The sequence below is a fragment of the Staurois parvus genome, unplaced genomic scaffold (assembly GCF_062004578.1).
Source record: "Staurois parvus isolate SC_StPar_1 unplaced genomic scaffold, SC_StPar_1.0 ptg000287l, whole genome shotgun sequence".
Classification (NCBI taxonomy): Eukaryota; Metazoa; Chordata; class Amphibia; order Anura; family Ranidae; genus Staurois; species Staurois parvus.
The window spans coordinates 24,232,885-24,252,219 of record NW_028318083.1 but is presented as its reverse complement, the minus strand read 5'-3'; the positions used below and the strand labels follow the sequence as shown (position 1 = coordinate 24,252,219).

The 19,335-nt window shown below is 41.4% G+C and overlaps 1 protein-coding gene across 2 annotated transcripts in view; it reads left to right on the top strand.

Moving 5' to 3' along the window:
* HIVEP1 (HIVEP zinc finger 1) overlaps positions 1–19,335 on the top strand; it is a 294,523-nt gene that overhangs the window by 41,725 nt on the left and 233,463 nt on the right. The window contains exons 1-2 of one of the 2 annotated variants that reach the window (XM_089682321.1): positions 10,961–11,179; positions 11,426–11,570. In XM_089682321.1, coding sequence (XP_089538447.1) covers positions 11,531–11,570 — 40 coding nt within the window. In that variant the 5' untranslated portion in view covers positions 10,961–11,179; positions 11,426–11,530. Of the gene's footprint in view, positions 1–10,960; positions 11,180–11,425; positions 11,571–19,335 lie in introns of those variants that run through there. The other variant, XM_089682322.1, reaches the window with a different exon arrangement.

Sequence of the window (19,335 nt, the reverse complement as noted above, 5' to 3'; positions counted from 1 at the left end):
CAGCATTTTGGGGAAAAAAAAGCCTGATGCTTGTAAAAGTATGTAACATATTTAGGGCGTAAATTTATTTAATCGGCCAGAATAAATGATTTATTCTGTCCATTGAAATGAATTAATGCTCAAGCACCAAACGCCTCTAGCGTTAATGGCTGTTTAGAAGCATCAAGCGTTTTTCCTGCCAAAACTCTGCTGCTCCTGGATGCACTGGCAGTATTTTTTTTTTTCCTGCCTTTAAACTCTTCTAAAAGTCTATGTGTGCATGGACACATAGGCTAACATGCAGGGGAGTTTAGAGGAAGTAAAAAACCCCAAAAACACCAAAAGCCCCTAGGAGCAGCTGTAAAAACATCCAATGTGCATGAGGCCTTACTGTTCTACATTCAGTTGTAACACAGCTTTCTGGTTCTGGTCCCTGAAAGATAAAGTATCATGTGTGAATGTTTGGCAACCCTTGGAAGGCTACTGATACTTTAAAAAGAAGTTGTAGTGATTTGTATTTTTTCTTGTAGTTATCTGTGTTCACAGTACAGCCATATTTGCTCTATATAAACTCAGATTCTGCCTCCTTTGTCCTGTGTCCTGCTTTTCCTCTAGTCTGTCAGCTAATCTACAAAGTATATGTAAGGGAAATCCACAGACTCTGTATTCTCCAATGATTGGTATCCATGGGCCATGTGATAAAATCTGCCTAGGCAGATTTTATTAATTTATTAAGCAAGAAGTGCTGTTTTACTCAAAATACTGTAGTAAGGTGATTTTATAATACTAAGGTGTTCTACTGATACATGTAAAGTGTAAATCGTAATGTCGGTATCACTTTAAAACTTGCTTTTACACGAAGGTGTGTGAGCAAAGTGTTTATCTTCCTCATAAGCATAATGACAAAGGTGGCCATATTCAGGTTAATGCATTTAGGAATCATAAGAAGAAAGGATTTGTGGGAATCTTTAGTGATCTGCCAAATCCGGAACAAAAGGCCAGACATACCAGAAGACAGTGTGTTAATGCCTGGTGCTACATACTGTCCCTCCCATTCTCAACACTGTGCAGAGAGGTGGGAATGAGGCAGTCTCCTCTCATTGTCCTTGAAAAACATCATTACAGCTGAGAAAAAGATATGCTAGTCTACAGAGCATATTTTTTTCACATAGGATACAACTTCTACCTACCATCTCCTGCTGAAACAATTGAAAAAAGGTTGTGCAGTTTCTCAGACTGTATTCTTTTATTTAGCAGGAACACAGAGACAGATGAGAACAAAGGAAAATTGTTATGCTGGTATGGATGAAAATGACTTTGCATTGGTTTATTTAAGTGTATTGCAATAGTTTATCAGGCCAATCCTTACATTTTCTAATTAAATATTTAACTCTGTAATATGTGTTTTGAATACAACAGGACACTCCACTCATTTGTATGTAAATGTGTTCAAAAAAGATTTATGACAACAAAGCTACATGGGGGTTTAAAGTGTTATTAAACCCAGGACTCTGCATTCACTTTATCTGGTCTCCCACAGTACACAGAACATGGAAATGCAATTGTTGTAGTAAATATACAGTGAAGGAATTCAATTTTTAGACTGATCATTTCTTTGTGAGTGGGCAAACATTCAAAATCAGCAGGGGAGCAAATACTTATTTCCTTCACTGTATACTGCTAAATACCTTTTCTCATCATCATCAGAGCAGTCTTGCGACTTCTAACAGTCTCCAACAGAGCACTGGATAAAGCTTGTAGGAGGAGTTTTCCTTCTCCCCTGATTGTCCTAGGAGGCTGCATAACCCCTGACCCTCTGTCTGGACACTGTTGATTGGCCCTGTGCTGATCACATGCACCCTCACAAGAAAAAAAAAAAAGGTTCCAGCAATACACACCAAACAGAGCATTTTGCCCCCAAGGCTCTGTTATATCAGCAGATGAAATGGGGACAGTAGAAGAAGGGAAGGATCAGAGAAGACAGGATCCAACAGCCTTTGCAGATGCAGATGTCCTCTTAGGTCCCATAGTGAATATAACAAGCATGCTTTACTGCAGATACAGACTGATTTTATTGTTGTGGATTTAGTAACACTTTAAGTACATCTGCTCAGTCATGCTATGCAAGTTGGTACTGATTAATACTTTAGAGTATCCAGAATGGATTTTGCGACAAGTATCTATGGCCATATCTGCCAAGGATGAAGTCCATGTTGTTTTGAGAGGCAAAATCTGCAATATATGGCTAGTGCTTGGTTACCAATAATAATATAGGTAATACATTTTAGTTTAGGCCTAAACTACAAAGTTACTTTTCCCAAGTAATCACTAGCTACTAGAAGGACTGTTGTCAATAAGTGAAACAATTCCTTAACAACACCATGTCACAGCAACCAAGCATTGCTTACATTGCAGATCATGCCTCTCAAACCAACTTCGACGTGATCAATGATAGATAGAGATATGATTTTATACTTGCCCATTATGCATTAAGGATAAGTTCACCTTTTAGTCAAAAATTATAAATGCACATTTTTTGCAGGTAAAAAAATGTGCATTTATTATTTTTGTCTACAGAAGTCTGGAAAGCATTGCACTAGCGATCAGTAGATCACTGGTGCCATAAAGGTCTCTTGCAGACTACAACATCGCTCTACAGTGTTATTTCCGTGAATAAATGAACTGGGCTTGTAGTTTTCAGTGAAGTCCGTGAATGAATGATGTGGCCGTGTGGGCGGATCCCTGCACGAGTACGCTGTTTTCAAATTTGACAGATATTACGGGGAGACTTCTTCCCGTACTATCTGTCAGAGGGAGGGGGGGGGAGCGGTGGTTGTGGCTATGGGAACATGTTACATGTTCTACCCTAAAAATGGGTGGAACATGTAACCAGTTCCCAAAGGGGAACTTATCCTTTTATAGTTGTACAACAACTACATACATTGACAGAGATGGTATCGCATTGATCTGATTTGATCATACAGTGTTTGTCATTAGAACAAATAATGGAAGGACAATGGAGATGAGAACTGGGGATAGATAACTTGCAGAGGACAGCTATTCAGGGTGGTACAGTTAGGGCCATATATATTTGGACACAGGCACAATATTAGTTTTTTTTCAGGTATTTACCAAAATATATTCAAACTATAGTTATATAATGGATATGGGCTGAAAGTGCACACTCTCTTTAATGTGACGGTATGTACATCCAAATTGGAGGATGGGTTTAGGAATTACAGCTCTTAAACGTAGCCACCCCCCTTTATCAATGGACCAAAAGTAATTGGACAAATGAATATAATCATAAATAAAATGTTAATTTTTAATATTTTGTTGAGAATCCTTTACTGACAATGACTGCCTGAAGTCTGGAACCCATGGACTTTACCAAAGACTAGGATTCCTCCTTTCTGATGCTTTGCCAAGCTGTAACTGCAGCTGTCTTCAGTTGTTCTTTGTTTGTGGGTCTTTCTGCCTTTAGTTTTGCCTTCAGCAAGTGAAATGCATGCTCAATTTGGTTGAGATCAGGTGATTGACTTGGCCACTGCAGAATATTCCTCTTCTTTTCCTTCAAAAGCTCCTGGGTTGCTTTTGCAGTGTGTTTTGGATCAGTTTCCATATGTACTGTGAAGCGCCGTCCTATCAACTTTGCTGCATTTGGCTGAATCTGGGCTGACAGTATATCTCTAAGCACTGCAGAATTCAACCAGCTGCTTCTGTCTTCTGTCACATCATCAATAAACACCAATGACCCAGTGCCACTGAAAGCCATGCATGCCCATGCCATCACACTGCCTCCACCATGTTTTACAGATGAAGTTGTGTTCTTTGGATCATGGTCATTATGGTACAGATTCATCTTAGTTTCATCCATCCAAAGAATGCTTTTCCAGAACTGGTCTGGCTTTTTTAGATGTTTTTTGGCAAAGCCTAATCTGGATTTCTATTCTTCAGGCTTATGAGTGTTTTGCACCTTGTATTTGCTCTTGTGAAGTCTTCTCTTAATTGTAGACTTTGACAATGATACGCCCACCTCCTGGAGAGTGTCCTTCACTTGTCTGGATGTTGTGAATGGGTTTTTCTTTACCAAAAAGGATCCTGCAATCATCTGCCACAGTTGTCTTCCATGGATGTCCATATCTTTTTTATGTTCCTGAGCTCACCAGTGCATTCTTCTTTCCTCACAATGTGCCAAACTGTTGATTTGGCCACTCCTAATGTTGCTGCTATCTCACTGATGGATTTGTTTAGTTTTTGAAGCCGTATAATGGTCTGTTTCACTTGCATGGACAGCTCCTTTGAACGCATGATGTAGGTTCACAGCAGTAGATTCTAAATGCAAATACCACACTTAGAATCAACTCCAGACTTTTTACCTGCTTAATTGATGAAGAAATAAGGAAGGAGTAGCCCACACATGGTCATGAAACAGCTTTTGATTCAATTGTCCAATTACTTTTGGTGCCTTGAAAAAGGAGGGATGGCTATTTTTAAGAGCCGTAATTCCTAAACCCTTCCTCCCAGTTTGGATGTACATACCCTCATATTAAAACCTGTGAGTGTGCACTTTCAGCCCATATCCATTATATAACTATAGCTTGAATTTTTTTTTTTAAATACCTGGAAAAAAACTAAAATTGTGCCTGTGTCCAAATATATATGGACCTAACTGTACATCAGTCCAGAATGTATGGTACAAGTTGACTTTACATGAACCTGTATTGTTGCACATAACAGGTTAACGTTCCCATAAGGACCCTTAGGTGTATTTACCTGCCCCGATGCCCCATTCTGCTGTTGGAGCCAAGAGAAATACTTGATACCTCTGGGTGTCTGAGTACATGCACAGCCCTTTGTAAATTTCCACTTTCCTCAGGAGGGCGACACATACACTGGAATTTTAAGTGACTTGACATCAAATCATGAAAGTAGGGAGCAATATTTTTCAACATACTGAGTTGGCCTGAAATCTAGTAGAAGAAAACTAGTTATTTTGTTGGTGTCGGTGTTCACTATAAAGTTTCCCAGGGAAATTTTTATTGTATTGCCTAAATTTGCATTGTCATTCATTAGCAGTTTTAAGCATCTGTAATTTTGTGGGGTTTTTTTTTTTTAGTTTTTTTCTTAAGATCTGACCTCTTCAGACATCGACCTGTTTATTCCATAAATGCTGCATGGAATTTTAATTCCAGACACGGCTCTGTGTTGGATGCAGCATCTAAATATTCAATTCGGCTGCCCCCAGAGTAAGTGGAGCTCAAGTGTATCTGAGCGCCACAAACTGAAAATATTGTCTTAATTTGTTTTTAAATTTGGAAGCATACTTACCCATCCATCCATGAGTCCATGCTTTATTTTACTGAGAAATCACTTTGAAAAATACCCCCTAGCATTTCTAGCTGTGGCCATTTTGAGTAAGGGCAGTTTACCACCTGCCCTTAGCACAGGCATCTAGATAGGAGGGTGTGCTTTTCTGAGAAATCCCCCCTCTCCACTCTAGATGAAAGAAAGGAAAATGCCCATGAAGACTCAATTGGATGTATGACATCATTTGGCGTAGATCAGAAACCAGGAAGCAACTGAAGAAATGTAAAGGGAAAAAAAGGTTCAAAACAAGTAAATATAATATACCTTTCTATTTACAGTATTTACTAAAGCTAGCAGTATTAGGCGTAAAAATAGATAATGCTGATTGAGAGAGTTTAGTTCCGTTTTAAAACATACTGGGAGAAATACTCTATGTAGGTTGCTGTTGCTCCCTTGCTTCTGAAAATAGTTTCCTAGCTGTCCCTGCCTTCAATACTTTCTGAGTCACTGACCAAAAAGAAAAATAGCTAGTGAATACAGAAATTCTAGTTTGCAAACTTATTATGGGTTAGGGAAAGAAAATATCGAAGCCTTTGGAACAGAGTTACAGTTACACAGCTAACACTTTAACCACTTGACAACTAGCTATAGCCGAATGACACTACAGCGCGGTTGTCAAGTTCTGGTTCATATGATGTCCTCCCAGAATGTGCCCCCAGCGGCACGCACCTGAAGCTGTCTGTGATCGTTGTGTCCTAAGGACACAGCTGATCACATGACGAGGTAAAAGGCCAATCACAGTGGCCTTTTACCACATGATCAGCTGTGTCCAATGACACAGCAGATCACAAAGTAAATAAAGTTGTCTGTTATCGGCAGCACTTTCCTCACGCTGTCACAGTGTGAGGAAAGTACTGCCGATAACCAGAAAGTGTCACAGAAGACAATTGCACTGATAATCAGGGCACTGGTTATCAGTGCCCTGATTATCAGTGCAGCCCCAAAAGTGCCCATTAGTGCCCCCTATCATTGCCCATCATTGCGCCCATCAGTGCTGCATATCAGTGCATCATCATCAGTGCCTCCTCATCAGTTCCCACCAGTGCCACTTCATCAGTGCTGCCCATCAGTGCCGCCTCATCAGTGTACATCATTGCTGCCTATCAGTGCAGCCTCATCAACGCACATCAGTGAAGTAGAAAATTTACCTGTTTGCAAATTTTTATAATAGAAACAAAGAAAACTTTTTTTTTTTTTTTAAATTGTTTTGCTTTTTTTTTTGTTTATAGTGCAAAAAATAAAAAACCCAGTGGGTACAGTGTTGCATGACCGCGCAATTGTCATTCAAAGTGCAACAGTCCTGAAAGCTGAAAATTGGCCTGGGCAGGAAGGGGGTAAAAGTGCCCCGTGGGCAAGTAGTTAAGGAGGAGGTCAGCAATAGCAGCTTGTCTATTTATCTCAGCACAAAATTTAGAACCATCCAACTTTGGGGACACCTAGTAGTGTAAAATATTTAATCAAAGAACTCCTACCACACTACACCATGGAGTGTTAAGGAACCAAATTTCAGTTAAACCCACTGATGCTTTTTTCATCTCTACTTTTTTCTGTTTTCTGTATACTAGCTTTTAAAAATAACAAGGACCATAATCTGAAGGATGGATGACAAGTTTGGTGTGGCATAACACTTTTGGCATTTTTTAGCCTCAATTAACACTATGAACCCCACTGCATTCCTGTGCAATTCACGTGCAATCAATTTTAGAACTGCTCCGCAACCGGATTGTGCAGCCGTTTTGTACCGTGAGATCTAGTGCAGGCAAATGCAGTGCGTTTCTGACCTGCATTTGGGGTGTTGTTCAGATTGCACTGACACCCGCTGAAGATTGCAAGGACAGGGCAATTTGAATGCCATGCAGGAAACACATGGATCACAGGTTTACTGCACCGCACTCTAGTGTGAACCTAGACTTGGGAGTCTGTACATCTGACTTAAAGGAGGAACATTCATGAGCTATTTAGTTTGTTCTGTTGCACACAGTAAATGTACATTTTACCACACATTACTGAAATGCATGTACTGCGATCAGGGGCGGACTGACCATTTGGGAACTCGGGCACTGCCCAAGGACCCGGGGTCAGAAGGGGGCCCCATGAGATGCCCCTGGTACCGTTTTCATAGGCTTTTTTGGGTGTGGTTTGAGTGTGGGCAAGGACACAGGGGCCCCATCGTCCCCTATTGCCTGGGGGCCCCATGAGTTGTCAATCCGCCCCTGACTGCGATGCATTGTGGTGCCACTGATTTTTAATGGCCCACTAAAACAATAAACCAACAGCCCATACACCCTCATTGAAGCATAATATACCGCAAAGTAATGCACTACCATTTACTACATCAGAGAAAATAATGCAGGTTCTATTTTGGATGCACTGGCATTCTAGTCAAATAAATGGGGTGCCGTAATACATCCTTTTTCAACCAGGGTGCCTTGACGTTTCTTAAGGGGTGTTTTGGCAAAATTCCTAAAAATTGCCCAAAAATTGTATACAGGCCAGCAGGTGGATCAAACCTGCCTTTTAATTACACAAAGCCACAGGTTTTCATTGTGCACCATTACGACCTTCTAGCCACCAGCATCCTAACAACCAATGACATCATCAGTTGATAAGGAGGATGTCAGCCGTCTGTACAGCATCCTTGTTTGCCCCTCCCCTGCCCCTCTCCATCAGGACTGGGGTCGCATTAGCTGAGTGATGGAGAAAAACTGAGGGAGAGGAGACACACTGGAATACTAGTCAGTACCAGGGTGCAAAAGTGTGTTTGATTTGGAAGAATAAATCACCTTGAATATTGGGTGTCCTACGTTTACATTTTATATAATGCAACATTTGATGTATTATATAAAACTATGACAATAGATTTTTACATTTTAGAATGCAGCGCCTCGAGGCTGTCCATAATTTTAAAGAGTGCCTTGACTGAAAAAATGTTGAGAAACACTGCCTTAATATACAACATAACACTTGTTAATGTATGTTCATTAACCACTTGCCCACCAGAGGATTTACCCCCCCCCCCGTTCCTGACCACACATTTTTTGCGATACTGCCCTGCGTTATTTTAACTGACAATTGCGCAGTCATGCAACACTGCACCCAAATTAAATTTATGTCCTTTTTTTCCCCACAAATGGAGCTTTCTTTCGGTGGTATTTGATCACCTGTGCATTTATAAACAAAAAAGGACCGACAATTTTGAGAAAAAAAAAATATTTTTTACTTTTTCGCTATTAAACATGTCCAATAAAAAAAATGTCATCATTAATTGTTATTTAAAGTTATAGCAACTACAAATGGCGATTTATATACTGGATTTTTTTTTTATACTAGTAATGGCAGTGACCAGCAATTTGTAGCATTCTGACACGGGGGGGGGGGGGGGGCTGACTGTCACTGACATCCCCAGTGACACAGCCATCCCGATCAGTGTGCCCAAACTGCCAGGGAGGAGGGCTGTGTTGTAAACAATGCAGCCCTCCTCCCTGTCGGTGTTTGCTGTAATTACTGGGCTCTGGCGGGTAATCAACTGTGGGCTGTTTTACAGTGTGCTGTGTGTGTGTTTTACAGTGTCAGCACGTTGCTTTGTATTGCTGTGCTATGCAGAGCAATACAAAGCAGTGTGCTGGAGCTGAGAGGGGAGAGATCTGTATTGTTTACATACAGACCTCTCCCCGTCAGTGATACTCAGCGATCGCCAGGTGCCCCCGGGGAATCTCCGGCCTGGACCCGGTGATCGACAGCTGAAGCCACCAATGGCGCTGCAATGGAAATGCAAAATCATGTATATATTCATTCATTATTTATTTCAGGTACTTGTATAGTGCCGTTAATTTACGCAGCGCTTTACACATATATATTGCACATTCACATCAGTCCCTAACCCTCAAGGGGCGTACAATCTAAGGTCCCTAACTCACATTCATACATACACATATTAGGGCCAATTTAGACAGGATCCACTTAACCTACCAGCATGTCTTTGGAGTGTGGGAGGAAACCGGAGTACCCGGAGGAAACCCACACAGGCACAGGGAGAACATGCAAACTCCAGGCAGGTGGTGCCGTGGCTGGGATTCGAACCAACAACCCTAGTACTGCCAGGCGTAAGTGCTAACTATATATACATTATTTTGCACAGCCCTGCCGCCGTGTAGCAGTATTTCTGCAATAAGGTGGCGTGCAAGCAGTTAATGTACATTCTGTCTTTATTGGACCACAAGTGTCTAAATTAGTAAAGAGGGTCAGGTGGGTTTGGTTCCAAATGAGGGACAGTCCCTTCAAATAAGGGACCTTTGGGAGCTATGTATAATGTGGTGAGATGCAAAAGATTATTATATTTGCACCTCTACTAGTATTATTTGTTTTTTAATGCACTGCATGAAATATTTAGGAACCTTGTGAAAAACAATCTAGAATGATGGTATTATGCTAATATATTCATTCTAAATGAATTATTTTGAAAATAAGTGGGATATTTTCTAACATTGTATTTTTGTGTTTTGACACTTTGCAACAGACAGATTCTGCATCCAGATAAAAGATTTCTTGTCCCCTTTATCACATCAGACCAAACTCCTAGCACAAGCATCACTTTAATGCGCACATAGCCTCACTGTGTGGCCTCATAAACCTAAACCTCGCTCTAATCTGCAGAGGAAACTGTGAGGCTTTAGTCTTGATTCCTTCGTTTTGACTGCAAGAGTTAACCGCCCCAGTATTTGTCTGACCAGGAGGCCCTGGCTTGCAGCATGTAGCCGAGAGTCTCTCCCCACAGCTCTAATCCTCTTGGGTTCCTGTAAGGCGCTCTGTGTTGCATAGGGGTTTCCCCAAGCTCCTCCTCCCAGTTTCATTCATATTTTTTCACTCTGCTAGTTCCTTCCCCCTTTTGCTGCACATTATTCAGACATCCTGTATCACCTCTTGTCGTTGTCTAACAGTCAAGTGCATAAGATCTTCTCGATCTCTGTCATCATTTAGCTATCCACAGCGTTATGAAAATCTCCCCCCCTTCATGCTGCCAGATCACTCTCATGGCACCCTGCCTTTCCTCAGCTCTAACATTCCCATCCTTCAGGAGAGAGATGGGGCATTATTAACCCCTGGCATACCCCTTATGCAATACCTGTATGATCTGAGCTCCTGTTCTATGATATACGAAGTGCAAAACATAAATGTTTGCTTGTTTCTGTTACAGACATGACATCTCCTTGCCTGCCTACTGCTGCTTTTCTTGTCTGATGTCTATATTTTTATGCTTTTACAAGACCTTTCTGCACCATCCATCATGTCATAACAAGACTCATCATTTTCATACCAAAGTTCAGTTACTGAAAAAAAAAACAATTGGACATAATAAATGAAAACGCCAGGCACCGTGAAAGTCACATTTCAGTGTGGTAATGATGATCTAAGTGGCTCCCTCCCCTTTAGCACCAATAATCCCTGTGCTGCTGGAAGGATCCCTTCTCTGTATGCATATACATATGATGCCTTTTCAATAGCTGCATGTGAGCTTTCATTCACAGGCTAGCAAGTGTTATCTCTCTCTCTTCTGTCACCCCTTGTCTCCCTACCCCCTTCCCTCCTCCTCTCGCTTTTCTCTCTTTTTTTCTCCCTCTCTCTCTCCCTCCCTCTCTCTTTCCCTCCCCAGTATACTTGCTTGCAGTGTTGCAATAGGACGACAAGGCATCCCGATTTGTAAAGCAGGCACATTGGTGGGCTGTGCACATCGCATGTGATTCATAAAACCATGAATGATCCAGAGGCGAGCAGCCAGCGAGATCTTCATGTGCAGGATGATGCTGTTTTGTTTTGCAATGCCCTGAAGGAGGTGTGTGTACCGTGTGTGTGTTTATGTATGTGTAAGGCTGATCTAGCATTCTTTAGAGCCCCTTTCTATTTTATTATTTTCTAGCACTGCTCTACGACTTTCCATTCTGTATTATTTTTACTAATCAGATGCAGTGCTGTATATTTCAGGGGGTGTGGGAGGGGAGTGTAGTCCCAGGCCAGTGCATCCAGGCTCCCTCCTTAGTCCTATCTTCCCTCATGTTGTTTTTTTCCTTCCCTTGTTCAGCTGCTGGATTAACTGATGCACTTGGCGGGTATATGGAGGCTTCTCTCTGCGAGCACTGCTCTCCATTTTTGAGAAGGAAAACCAGGCTCCAGGAGGAGGAGGATCATGCCTCGGACAAAACAGATCCACCCCAGAAATCTAAGAGGTTAGCAAATGGTTTCTCTGTTCTGATTGTGTGCTTGTTTTGGAGGGATCCATCCAGCTGTTTACCTTGTGAAGGTGGCAGTTCTGGCAAAAAAAAAAAGGGGGGGGGTCTTCTGCAGTATGTCATTGTGTGTTTAGAATCTTGTCCTGAATAGAGTATTGGAAGAGGCTGGTCTTTGCTGATTTCATTTCAAGTACTTGCAGCTTCTTAGTAAACGGCTGAAGCTGAAGATGGTCAAGTATAAAATGACCCCCAGAGGTTTACTGTAGAATATCCTTTGTGTTTGCCATCTCCAGACGTATTACGTGCCCCTATTGCTGGAATGTGCTAACTTGCAGTGAACAGCAAGTTTTAAGAGCCCACCATTTATTTTGCTCTAACATGATTATCCATATTCATTTCTAGAAGTTAAAAAAATCCCAGCTGACAGGGCCCACAGTGTAGCCACTAGTGCAACTATGTTGCAGGCCTCATTTACAAACTAAAGGATTAACATTAAGGTCAATGTGGGGCAGGGGTCATCCTGCTCATGTCAAGCTTTCAACGTCACAACTTCATCTTCGATAAACATCGGTGGAATGTTTCAGGTATGGCATAGAAGCCAGTCATGTTAGTCATTGTTTTGTTAAAAGGAATGACAGCTGGCATTGTTTCAAATCCTAGTGCCTTCCACATGGTGTATTTCCCATTGCCGCAAAATATTGTGGATTTTATATCTGGATAGCAATGTCCTATTATTTGGTGACTATTAATCAATTAGCAATTTCCCACATATGTTCTATTTATACACAGCTGGGACATTGTATCATTGTTTAGCAACTCAACAGTCAACACACTTTCTGCTTGCCTTGTCATTAATAATTTTGTTAAAATAATCACTCTAAAACATTTCATGAAACTAACAAGTAGTGCAGAGACACAATGAAACAAGCATATATAGGGTATCATTATGTATGCAGTAAGCATTACCTAACAGTATGCATTCTTTGTGCTATCTTTTCTTGATATTATATCCAACAAGTGGTGCTGTGCTTTTCCGCCAACCCTTGCCAATGTAGATCACAAAGGCCTTGTGTGCCTTGTGTACATATTGAAACATTCCAAATTTTCTACAAGGTTATTGTTGGGGATGTATCAGGGTTTGAAGTTCTGCTTGTGTTCATACAGTTTCATCTGTGTGTCAGCTATGACCTTGAGCAAGTGCTTGCCTGTCACATATTTCTAAAATCACTGTTTTCACAATAAAATATTGTTGAAATGGACTTACTGGCTTCCCATAGTTGCTGCAATACTATATTATAACAAGCAGTCGATAAAAGTGACACTATTCCGTAGGATTCACTAGATTGAAAGGTGTTTTGATATGGCTAACAAAAGGTACAGTATATTTTAGAAGATATGTGATTTTTAATGTGATATTGTGCTTTAATAATGTTGCAAGTTGTTACCCACTGTTGGCATCCATGTCCAAATTTACAAAATACAAATTCAAGTGATTTCTAGGGGCACAGTGCCAATCAACTTTGCTAAAGAATTGTCACTGGATGTGGCCAGATAAAGTGTTTATAACTATTGTTGTGTTATTCAGTCAATGCATGGGTTGCTTAAGCCAGAAAAGTAAGCAACAGTCTGTAAAGCTACTACACTAGATTTTCTGCAGATTCGAACTGGTAGTTCTGCATAATTTACCAATAACTTTGTAATGTAAGGGCTTACCTAACTAGATATACACCAATCAGCCATAACAATATGACCACTGACAAGTAACGTAACATTGATTATCTTGTAACAATGGAAACTGTAGTGGGTGGGATATATTAGAAAGCAAATGAACTTGCTGTCCCTGAAGTTGATTTGTTCAATCAGAAAAAATGGGTAAGCATCAGAAGAACTCCAAACTGCAACTCTTTTGGGATGTTTCTGGTCTACAGTGGTCACCACCTACCAAAAGTGGCCAAGGAAAATTTGCAAACGAGAGACAGGGACAGGTGGTTATATCAAAGCGGTACATTGTTTTGCATGAAATTTCAGTGTCTGATGACGAATTTCCCCAGGAATCACTATCGCTCAATTCTGCAAGTGATTCTAATTAACTATCGCTGTTCTCTAGATGGTCTAAAACCGCTTTTGACCTAAAGGGATGCTTTTTGGACGCTATGGATGTTCTCAAGTTTCTAGGCAGAAAGAACAGTAAAAGTGCAGGCAGGGCACTGGACAAAGCGCTAGAGACAAAACTGAGGTGAAATGGTTTGATACAGTATTGTAATACAATCAGATTACAATGTATTGTGTGTATGTCATATTTTTACTTTTTTTGAATCTCCCGCCGGTTCCGTCCCCCTGTGTCGCGGCACTCGCAAGGAAGGGAACTCGGATGCTGGCATTGGCCGGAGGACACAGTGGAAGGACATCGGCCGGAGTACACAGTGGTAGGACATCGGGGGATCGCAGGGACAAGGTAAGTTACACTACACCCACACACTACAGTGTAATCCTGAGTGTGGTTGGGGGTTACCGCTTTTGGTACTGAAAATTAATCCATCACACTCGGGATTACCGCCAGGGAAGTTAAAGCACAAAGTTTCTATTCAAATAATCAAACCCAGCAGTTTAAATAGAACCCATAACCAATCACAACATGACTTTGGGGACACACTGACCAAACCGCAATTAACAAAACCACTGGGCCTGATGGTGGAACTGCACCAAAAACATGTTATACCCTGACATACAGAGCCTACACTATACAGATGGAAACATGCTATGTCACCAGATGGGAACCTTACGAATGAAAATCTTTAGGAAAAGTCTTGGGAAAATTTGAACTAAAATTTTCATTGGACTTGCATACACTGTTAAAACTTTGTTCATTCAGAAAAAAATTTCCACCCTGCTGCTTTGAATTTTCTTGTCACTGTGGTCAAAACAAACCCACTAATGATTAGAAAACGAACAAACTTTCTTTTCCTAAGAATTTTCATGCAAAATTCTACTCATCCATGGCCAGTTAAAGTCAAGCTGCAATCACAACATGCAAAAGCACCATACCTGATTCCTATCTATATTATTATTATTATATTATTATACAGTATTTATAAAGCACCAATAGTTCGCTCAGCGCTGTACTTTACAAAGGGGGACAGAACATGTGACAGAACAACAACAATACAATGCAAAACATGAGGGGATCGAGGGCCCTGCTCTTTTGAGCTTACAATCTATATGACGTCCCTGCTGAAAAGGAGCACTCCCCTTCTCAAAATCAAGCTATATAACTGTGGCTCCACCCCTTTCAAGCTAATGCTCCACCCTTGGTTTGCAACCTGAGTCTTGTCATAGGAACTACAAAATACCATCCAATTCTATACATAAAAGGGAAATATTTGTGAGTTCTATTTAAACTGTTGGATTTGTTAGTTTGGACTGATACTCCGTGCTTTAAAAAGAGCTGTAAGAAGCATGAAACATTGCTGCTATATTATCAGCTGTTATTTGATAATGCATAATTTAAAGAACAAATATAGCCAAAGTTTTTTTTGGCTATACTTCTATGGATCACAGGAGTGAAGTTTGTTCTGCACTCCTGTGACCCATTTTCAGCTTATATCAGGCTAAAACCGTCACTCAGCCAGCCTAGGCCCTGAAAATATCCCGACCCAGAAGCTGGGACCGGCACCTGGCTCAGCCTCTTAGTGGTCCGCCGAGAGCCTGAGCCAGCGATCCCTGCTCCTTGTAAGTGTTGGAAGGGCAGAGCAGAGAGCTGAAGACTGACAGTCATGGCTCTCTGTTCAGTGTGGAGGGGGAGAACTGAGTGACCACCGGTATTTGTTTACTCTGTTCTCAGTCCCGAGCCGGTGGGGAACAGATGCAGCATCGCATTGATGCTGCGTACATCTAGGTAAGTGTAAATGTTTTTTTTTTTTTCAAAGTCCATACTTCTCTTTTAAGGAATTTTTCTGTATATTTGTAAAGTACTTGGAGCTGGTTACCCTTTTTTCTTTTTGGGGATTTGAACTTGAGCCCACTGGATATCCAAGGACGGATGACTGTAGCACAAGGCATTTTTGCACTGTTTGATGTGCATTCCATGTTACACAGAGAAAATAGCCTGCCTGCTGAGTAATTGTTGTGTTTTTTGTTCAGGTATTACTATACTCCACCAGTTCACCCTCCTAGTGATCCTGAAACATTCCTGCTGGTAATGCTGGAACTCTTTCCTTGCTGCTTATTGCATTTAGAATGTCTGATCCAGGGGCGGACTGACAACTCATGGGGCCCCCGGGCCATAAGGGATCATGGGGCCCCTGTGTCCTTGCCAAACTCAAAAAAGCCTATGAAAAAGATACCAGGGGCATCTCATGGGGCCCCCTACTGACCCCGAGCCCTCAGGCAGTGCCCGAGTTTCCAAATGGTCAGTCCGCCCCTGGTCTGATCTAATAACAAATGATGGTACTGGGATTAAAACCTGCCTTGGAAGTTTGTGATGAAGGAGGCAGAGAGAGAGAGGAAGTTACACCACACAAGCTTCAGGAAGTACATTCCTAATGTCCTCCTACTGAGCCTCTATAGAGCACTTTCTGTTTATTCTACAGGTGATTACCCAGAACCCAGATTAGGGTACACTGAATATATTTTCTGACCATGGAGCACTTGCTGTGATGACTGGACAGCATTAGAAGCTCACTGAATTTCACTTGTTGCCTATTTAAAGCTATCCTGTCAAATTAAAATATAATCCAGATAATAGGTCCTGCAATAAAAGAGCTTTTACTCTCCTGTCTGCAGCAACCTGTATTTTCCATCTTTTCTATGTTCCAGCAGGATTCAGCAGTGACATTGTGTCGGAAAGGACCACAATGTGGGGCCGGGACACAAGCATCTAATTCTTACAGAATATTTAAATGCCTAAGAGTAATACAGAGGCAGCATCACTAATACAGAGGGAAGGTGAAGCAGGCCATACGTTATACAACTTTCTTTCCTGCAACCATGGGTTGCAAGAAAGAAAATTGCTTGATTCCTCCATCAAAACAGTCAGCGTTTATGAGGGAATCCCTCCTGCAGTGCTCTTGTGTTCTGCCAGCTGGAAACCTTCCTAGCTGGCAGAATACAATGATCACAGCTAGTGGCTATAGCCGCCAGCAGTGACTGAAAAAAAAAAAAAAAACAGACAGGTTGGTTGTACTAAAGTCAATTGATGGATCATCTTCAGTACAGCCAGCCTGCCCATTGATGGAAAGAACCTCAGCTGGTATGTGCTAAACCAGTCGAGAGTCGATCCATCTATGGTTGCCTTAAGGGACATAGGGCCCTGGAGAGGTAAATATAAAGCTCTACTATTACAGGACCTTTTGTCTGAATAATTTTTTAACATGACAGGGTCACTTGAAACAAAGATCAACACCTTAATTGATACTACAGACGTGCGTTTAGTGCATCATAACTTTCTGTTATGGTAAGACAATGCTTGGTCCCTATCTTTCATTTGTGTCCTGTGTTGTCATCCTGACTTCCAGTAGAGACTGCAAGTGGCCATTTCAACATGAATTGTGCAGATAATAGCCATCGTTGTCACCATTAGCAAACCATTAGAAAACTGCAAAACTGAGATGCAACAAGGGATGAAAAAAGGTTAAGTATTCTACTTAAAAGGAGAAAATTATTTATATAAAAGAGTTCTATAGTCACAGCATGCACTTTCATTTTATAACATCAGTATTGTAATAGCAATACAATTCCAATATAAACTTACGCAAAAAATCTCCTTTCATGTTGCAAGTTTTACCTGTCTGGTGACCATCTCCACAACTTCCTGGATTCCCTGCATACTTTGAAGCTTCTCCTTTGGTGTTTACTTTCAACTAAGAACTACATATCCTATGGTACCTTGATACCTGGCATTAGTGATTTCTGTACTGACTCCGCCTCCTGAAACACCTATTCTCAGCACTTCTGTAGTTCAGAAGGCAGGATCTGTCAATCCTATTCATTGACCTTGTGTTTAGTTCAAAACTTTAAAAATGTAAAAAACAAAATAGAACTTTTGTGCACTAAGCAGGCCTATTAAAGAGAATACTTAGCACGCAAATACACAAGTGCAGTACAGTTTTGCGCTTCAAGGCATCTGCACTATGGTGAAATCCCTATTCTGAATGTTTTTCCTTTTTTTAAGCAAGAAGACCTTTTAAAAAATACAGAAATGTTGGTTACTGCTTGTACACATATGTAATATAACTGATTCATTTAGGTCAATGTACTATAACACAGTCATTGGGAGAAATCTATAATGTTAAAGAAAAAAAATATTTTAGATTTATACAAGAAGCATAGCCTGCACAATGGTTTTCACAGCCAATGTGTGGTTTTAAACCTACCCTGGATGTTTGAATGCCTTTTGGCTTCTACTGGCCTTGTTAGTTGGCTTGTGAAAATGTGACTATAATGAATTATGCATTATATTGCCAAAAGTATTGGGACACCCCTCCAAAGCATTGGATTCAGGTGTTCCAATCTCCTCCATGGCCACAGGTGTATAAAATCAAACACCTAGGCATGCAGACTACTTCTACAAACATTTGTGAAAGAATGGGTCGCTGTCAGGAGCTCAGTGAATTCAAGCGTGGTACCATGATAGGTTACCACGTGTGGGGTAAGTCCATCTGTGAAATTTCCTTGCTACTAAATGTTCCACAGTCAACTGTTAGTGGTGTTATAACAAAGTGGAAGCAACTGGGAACAACAGCAACTCAGCCACAAAGTGGTAGGCCACGTAAAATGACAGAGCGGGGTCATGCTGAAGTGCACAGTGCGCAGAAGTCGCCAACTGTCTGCAGAGTCAATAGCTAAAAACCTCCAAACTTTGCGTGGCCTTCAGATTAGCACAACAACAGTGTGTAGAGAGCTTCATGGAATGGGTTTCCATGACCGAGCAGCTGCATCCAAGCCTTACATCACCAAGTGCAATGCAAAGCGTCAGATGCAGTGGTGTAAATCATGCCGCTACTGGACTCTAGAGCAGTGGAGACATGTTCTCTGGAGTGACGAATCACTCTTCTCTGTCTGGCAATCCAATGGATGTGTCTGAGTTTGGTGGTTGCCAGAACGGTACTTGCCTGACTGCATTGTGCCAAGTGTAAAGTTTGGTGGAGGGGGGATTGTGGTGTGTGTGGTTTTTTTTTTCAGGAGTTGGTCTTGGCCCCTTAGTTCCAGTGAAGGGAACTTTTAAGGCATCAGCATACCAAGACATTTTGGACAATTTCATACTCCCAACTTTGTGGGAACAGTTTGGGGATGGCCCTTCCTGTTCCAACAAGGTTGTGCACAAAGCAAGGTCCATAAAGATATCAATGAGTGAGTTTGGGGTGGAGGAACTTGACTGGCCTGCACAGAGTCCTGACCTCAACCTGATTAGAACAACTTTGGGATGAATTAGAGTGGAGGCTGTGAGCCAGGCCTTCTCGTCTGACATCAGTGCCTGACCTCACAAGTGCACTTCTGGAAACGTTCCCATAGACACACTCCTAAACCTTGTGGACAGCTTTCCCAGAAGAGTTGAAGCTGTTATAACTGCAAAAGGTGGGCCAACTCAATATTGAACCCTATGGACTAAGACTGGGATGCCATTAAAGTTGTGTGTGTGTAAAGGCAGGCGTCCCAATACTTTTGGCAATATAGTGTATATGACTAAATTAAAGTGGTGTTCAACCCAAAAACAAAAGAGAGAAGAGCAGGATCTGTATGAGTTCTGTCCTCCTCTCTGCGTCCA